The 6,948-nt window shown below is 41.8% G+C and overlaps 1 protein-coding gene across 1 annotated transcript; it reads left to right on the top strand.

Moving 5' to 3' along the window:
• Nucleotides 1-420: 420 nt before the first annotated feature.
• Nucleotides 421-6,948, top strand: hsd17b1 (hydroxysteroid (17-beta) dehydrogenase 1). Its single transcript, XM_070923216.1, has 8 exons — nt 421-464; nt 1,063-1,069; nt 5,100-5,235; nt 5,342-5,503; nt 5,601-5,780; nt 5,926-6,019; nt 6,102-6,285; nt 6,793-6,948. The coding sequence occupies exons 1-8, from the start codon at nt 421-423 to the stop codon at nt 6,946-6,948; spliced, it is 963 nt and encodes a 320-aa protein (XP_070779317.1).

Here is a 6,948-nt window from a genome sequence, read left to right as displayed (position 1 = left end):
CCACCTTAAGCCATGTCTAAGACATCAGTGCTCTGAGCTAAATACAGGTCAGGTCTACTCCTGGGACAGACTCGAGTGCCTGAAGGCCAAGAAAAGAGCAGGAACAGGATGTCCTCAATGTAACAGAAAGAAAGAATGCCTCGAGCGGTTTCAAGACAGAGGGGACATTTCCCATGACACAATCTTTGCCATTTCCTGGAGCCTTTGTACACAAACTGGTCCTGTGGAATGTAAAACCAGCAGGTCAGGCAGTGGCCCTGAGGGTTACGGCTGACGTAAAGCCTCATGTCCAGCACAGGCAACCATAACCCCTGCATCATTCCATCTATCAAAAACACTGGGAAAATATACATGCTTAAAATATGATGGCCCAATACCCTCTCATGACAGGACCTAAGAGACCTCTGACCTTGCTATGGGATGGAAGTTTGGCCAGACCCCTCCAGTGGGCCCACAGTAAGATTGTAATGTTCTTTCACTTGAAGTATGACTATATATTTGTTTCTCTCTGTCTTGGTCTTGCTCCAAGCTCAATGAATTATGGCTTTCTCATTAATAATACTTTCAGACAGATTGCATTTCTCTCTTTCTTAAGAGTATAACTTGCCTGTAAGTACAATTCTAAAATGATTAGGTAGGAAATCTATCTTTATAATATAAAGTTTGAGCTAGTTATACTAAAATGGTTTAAGGAAATTCTATTCTGTAGATTAGACATTTAAAATGTGCTGATTCTGCCTGTGTTCAAAACCATTCATACTTTCCACACGCCCTCTCCTGTTTCAGCCATGATGATTTTACCAGAAAGGAGCAAGCCCCATTCCCTCTATATTACCTTGTGAAAAATGCACTGTGGATTTCTCAGGCTCTCTCTTTACCCTTCACTGAAGTAAACCTGCCATATGTCGTCAGAACAGAACGATTAGTCGGAGCCACATCTCTCGTCAGTCTGCAGTTTATACGCAGGCATATAAAGTTATAGCTCCTTTGGTTTGGGTTTTTATCATCCTGGATTAAATTCTCAGAGGAGGGAATTCTTTCAATCTCTCACTCCAGTCCCAGTTGTCCTGTAGGCTGGATGAGTTTCACAGAACAGGGGATACTTTCTATTTTTACCACATATCCCTGCAACATCTAAGATAAGAGCATTATGTCCGACTGCAACACACGCACAAGCACAAAAGCTACATACATGCATACACACAATAGTGAATTCAGAAGAAACTCTGGAGCGAAACCAGAAATAACATGTCTGAGGGCAAATTAAAAAAAAAAGGGTTGAGAGGCTGCAGACTTTGAGGAATTATTAGAGTCATAGTTGAAGAAAAGGATATGGATTAAATGTATCTACTGTGAGTTGAGAAGAGAGGCAAGAAAAGGTCAAAGACACAGTAACTCTATCTCATCAGATGCAGACGCATAGATACAATCATAAAATCCATCAAGTCTAGACCAAAGCAGTCAAACTGTGGTTTTACAAAGTGAAATAAAACCCCTCCGACAGGTAGAGATGAATTCATTTGATATCAGTTGAAAACAACATGTTATTGGCTTGGAGACAACACCAGACAAAAAAAGTAAAAGTAATCAAACCAATCAATCAAAATATATATATATATAGTTTTCCAACGGCACTATCATTATTGTTATCTGCAGCCTTTGTCGACATTTAGGATTTTTCACTGACTTTAAAAGTGTAATTCATGTTTTCCTGAGAAACATGAAGGAATGAAGGATAATCTTACCTGCATAAGACACAAAGTCACAGTATCTCAAAATGGGATTACTTGTCTCATAGATGTATAAAAAATGACAATGACTGCATTTCAGTGTATTGTTTTCATAATGTGAGAGATCAGGTGGAGCAGTGGTTCCCAACCTCTTGTCAGAAGTCCCCCCACAGCCCTGTCAGATGAAGTATCCCTTTGTCGACACCCATCATTTTCCAAATGTGTTCATTTGAACTGGATATTATTTAACTATCAATGTAATTAGAATGCATAGGATTGTAACACCCTCTGTCCATTCTCATAATGCAACTGAATGTTCAATGTTTAGGTAAGTTTGGTTAAGTTTGCTCCAGATATGATCAGATCACCCCATCACGTATCTTATTATAAAGTCAGAAGGAGACTTTGTTTTTATATAACATCCTCATGAAAGGCAGACCTTTCTTCTTCCTCTTACAGGGCTTACCATGGCTGGTATTAGCTGATCACAAGAATGACACATTGATCTACAACAACCTTTTTTCTGATTTAGAACAAGTTTGATCTAATCAGCTTCAAAAGGTCATAAAACAGTTTTATCTTGTACCTATATCGTGAGGCAACATCTCTGAGAAATGTAAGATCTGCAATTTTCACTTCAGCTGAAATGCCCCCAGTAAGATTAGCCTCATTTAACTTTGTTGCCAGGTATAGCGTGACATTTTAGCTTCACCACATTCACCACGACACGTCTTCAGCTGTTTCACTTCTGCATCACTCTCACATGGGACATCCTGTCGAGTACATCTGCTTCTGAAGCCACTCAGTGTTGTTACAAACCTTGTATTGTGTCTGCAACATGCACTCATTACATGTGCCTGCCCTGGAATAGCTCAGCCCAATGTGACTCACTTGGCCTGGTCCTCCACTGGGTGAGCACATGAATGGACTGACACCAGGGAGCTGTTATGCTTTTCCTCCTGAAGCAGTAGCAGATACTTATTTTGCTGTTGGCACAGCAGTCACATTGCAGAATCCATGACTGCTCCATCACATGCACTTCCCCCTTAAGCACGAGGCAGGCCTGCTGCCTCCACCACTTCCAACAAACACTTTACTTTTCTCCCAAAAATGCCACAAAGACACACGGTTGTGCATGTGGGATGTCCTTGCTCTTGCCCTGAGCAACTGTAAGGTCTGTTTACTCTCTGTGGTGTGGGCCAATTCTGTCGAGGAGGTGTTTTAAAGGCTTTTCCAGACCACTGTGCACCTCCACTCGACCTTCTCTTGATGATTACTGGGCCACAGGGAGACTGTAGGTCACGTGTAGCAGCCAGGAAGCTTCCCAACTGCACTAGACCATGGACCATCGACTGTACCATGCTGTCAGGATGGATTCAGAGACAACTAATAGCTGAACCGCAGCCCATACTTCTGAGTGTTGCTTGACTGTGCACGGGTGAGCGAGACTAAAGGCGACAGGAGCTCAATACAGAACGTAATGAGTTTGAATTTTCCACTGGCATTTGCTTTTTCACTCAAGTTAAAGCAATTTGCACACAGTAAACTTGGACGTGCTTCATCACCTCTTCTACAAGAACAGTAACAATGCAACATGCAAACACGCATATGGCAAAGTACCATATATGTATTCAAACTTTATGCCCCCGAACAAAATAAGCATTAAATGAAAATAACAAATGGATGCATACTGTAAAACAGCTAAAACTAGTCTAACATCTGAGGTCAAGCAGTTCATTTTCTACAATGCTTTGGAGTCGTAGATATTTGAAAGAGGCTCTAGGCCCGCTGTTATCTGTCCCACAGACTCTGGGACAGCAGCCAAACTGATGCCATCTCAGGGGGAGGAACACAACAAAATGGCAGGAAATTCCTACTTGGTTTGCTCCCATCAGCAGAAGAAATTGTTTTGAATCTGGCTGCTGAAATGTTGCATAAAGATGCTAAGGTCTTTTGACTGGTCAGAAACTCAGCTGTCGGAGAATGCACATGAGACGGTAAAAAGTTAAAAAGCAGTAAGATGGCAACAAGGCAAAAATGAATGATGAAGTGAAGCTGCAAAATAACTTTCATGCAAGAAGTATGTTAACAGAAAAAAGTCAAATTTCATGTTGCATATTTTACACTCAATATAACATTTCTAACATGTCTCTGAGAATGAGTGACACTTCCTAAGAATTCATCCAAACCCAGCACCATGTCCAGTGTTTATAATAGCTTATAATAGGTGGATGTTACGTTCATAACTTACTAGACTTTACACGAACTCTGATAGATGAATGGTTAGTACCCGAGGATTCGGCGCCACTCACTCCTCACATGCACACGATGACGTCTTGTAATCGCACAACATATTTTCCAGTCACTGCTCAGAACTTACATGATGCATTGCTTGTGCTGAATAATAGACATTTCTGGGTTTCGGTTGGAATTTCTTGCTTTATGGGCCAAGTGTCCCCTTACTCTCTCAGTTTGTTTTGCAGATTTGCAATGCCTTTGTTTGACATGCCTAAAAACGATAAGACTCATTAAGATTAATTTAAAGTATCTTAGTTTAGCACTTGAGTCTCCTGAAAACATTGACTTGCAAGACTCTACTTTAACACCATTTACATTTTTTGTAATCTGTAAATGTTTGAGGAAAATAACCTCAACTCAAAGGTTTTTCTTACTACCTTTATCAGAGCTTTCATCAGCTGATGAAATGCAGTTAAAAGCTCAGAAAATGTAAACCTTTTAATTGAGATTAAGCATTTAAAGATTACAGGCTTTGCTGGATGGTTTGTCTCTATACACTTGAATCAAAACTACCAGAGCTGAATGGCATCAGTGAATGACAACTCTCTGTTAGACATGCCTAACATAACAATTTCTCTCAACACAAGCCTGAGAAAAGGGTGCATGGTCTCATGAGAACCTTATGAAAACAACACATTTTCCCTCCTCGATCCTTTAAACTCAAAGTCATTGTGCTCCTTTCTGGCTATTCTCAGCCTCATTGTCTTGCTGTGGTCAATGAAGCAGCCAGAGGTCAGAGTGACTTTATTCATGGTGTGGTCGAGGACTGATATTATGATGAGTTGCTGCCACCTAGTGCTAATGTTAGTGGTGTAATTCAGGACAAACAGGTAGAGTACATAGAGTACTAGGTTTTTCTGTTTTTAGTCTCAAAAGGTACATTTAATTGAATGTTTCCCACATGTCTCAATGGGAAAAATAAAACTATACTAACAAGGACATGAGAAAAAAAATTGGAGGACACCAGGTGGCTGATAAGATGTTTAGGATTAACTGGCCTTGTGATAGCGAAAGACATGAAAACATTGAGAAGAGTTTTCACATGCCTCCACCTTATCCTCATTGCTTCAGCTGCTCTCTGTGAAGCAGAACGTTAGTGAGCCAGGCTCCATGGACAAGAAGGTGGTGCTGATCACTGGCTGCTCCTCAGGAATCGGTCTCAGCCTGGCTGTCCGGCTGGCCTCTGACCCCAACAAAACATTCAAAGGTAACCACAGCTGACATCGACAGATCATGGTCTTTCACTGTATTCCTTATGTGCTAAAGTGTCTTCATAGAGAGCTTGCACTGGGTCAGGAACTGTTTTTTTTTAGTGTATGCCACAATGAGAAACTTGGCCAAGAAGGAGCGTCTTTTAGAGTGTGTGAAAGGCCTGCACAGGGATACCTTGGACATTCTCCAAATGGACGTGACCGGCCGGCAGTCCATCCTCGATGCGAGGGACAAGGTTGTGGAGAAACGAGTGGACATTCTGGGTATGCTCCTGTGTCAGTGCCTCCTGATTAAGATTGTAATATGTATGTGTGTGTGTGTGTGTGTGTGTGTTAATGGGCTTATCCTCACTTCTCACAGTGTGCAATGCTGGTGTGGGTTTGATGGGGCCGCTGGAGGTGCAGTCCTTGGACTCGATGAGGCAGATTCTGGAGGTCAACCTCCTAGGTACCATCCAGACCATCCAGGCTTTCCTGCCGGACATGAAGGCTCTGGGTGAGGGCCGCATTCTGGTCACCGGCAGCACCGGAGGGCTTCACGGTGAGACAAATGAATACTTGAGGAATCACATGTGTAGTTTTTGGAATGATTTGACAAAAATCACAAAAACAAATCATGCTGATGCTTGCTGCCGTGCATGAAATTGCCAAAATAACCCATCTTTCTGCTTCATGCTCTCTTACAGGTCTCCCTTTTAATGAGGTGTACTGTGCCAGTAAATTTGCAATAGAGGGAGCATGTGAGAGTTTGGCTGTCCTCCTGCAACACTTCAATATCCAGTGAGTTAGCTGCATCTTGTCTATCTATCATCTATCAACTGTAAATATGGATAGCCTATTGACTCAATGCTTCATCCCGTAGCGTGAGTCTCATTGAGTGTGGTCCCGTCAACACTGACTTCCTGGTCAACCTGCAGAAGGCGGAGCTCGGGGATACCTCTCTCCAGCAGGTCGATACCCGCACACTCAGCCTCTATGAAAAATACTTGCAGCACTGTAGCTCCGTTTTCCAAAATGCAGCACAGGACACGGAGGACATTGTGAAGGTATGTTGTGTGTCTACAGCAGATCATAACTGCATGAGACACATGAAACAATTCTAGATGTGTGAGGGAAGTGCTGGTTCACAGTTAAACCCTTTCACACCACTCTGAAACATTTTCTTTGGTTTGCTATCTAAAAATGAAATAAATAAGATAGTGTTCACTAGCTGAGGATAGGGAGGAGCCTCACCTCATCCAACTACAACCTTGAAAAACACATATATGTAACAATATTAAACCTCCAATAACATAATAATATGATACAGACAGGGGCTCTGCATATAGTACTTTTACTTTTGTGCATTTTCTTTTGCTAATATTACTTCTATTTTTACTTGATTTTTACCTGCAGTAAAATTTTGATTAATGCACTTATATGGCTACTTTTACTTTAGTAGAGGATCAGACTACCTATATAAGTTGAGTTTATCACAGGTTTACAAAATTTAGTGTGTCAATATAAGAGCACCTCTACATCTAATCGCTGTGGTGTTTGTTTTTGTCTCCAAGGTATTTCTAGAGGCCATCCAGTCACCCAGCCCGGCATTCAGATACTTCACCAGCGGTGTTGTGCCCCCTCTCACCACACTGAAGATCACAGAACCAGATGGCTCGCGGTACATCAGTGCCATGAGCAAAATCATTTTCTCAGCTGAGGAGCAATAA

The sequence above is a fragment of the Enoplosus armatus genome, chromosome 17, assembly GCF_043641665.1.
Source record: "Enoplosus armatus isolate fEnoArm2 chromosome 17, fEnoArm2.hap1, whole genome shotgun sequence".
NCBI classification, from domain to species: Eukaryota; Metazoa; Chordata; class Actinopteri; order Centrarchiformes; family Enoplosidae; genus Enoplosus; species Enoplosus armatus.
Note: the sequence above shows the minus strand (reverse complement) of the source record. Positions and strands in the feature narration are given on the sequence as shown.

Bases quoted from the DNA above. Each gene is read 5' to 3' on its own strand.
- hsd17b1 (XM_070923216.1), top strand. From the start codon at position 421: ATGGAAGTTTGGCCAGACCCCTCCAGTGGGCCCACAGTAAGATT. The intron at 5,504-5,600 runs GTATGCTCCTGT...CACTTCTCACAG, and splicing joins GAAACGAGTGGACATTCTGG to TGTGCAATGCTGGTGTGGGT. The intron at 6,286-6,792 runs GTATGTTGTGTG...TTTGTCTCCAAG, and splicing joins ACACGGAGGACATTGTGAAG to GTATTTCTAGAGGCCATCCA.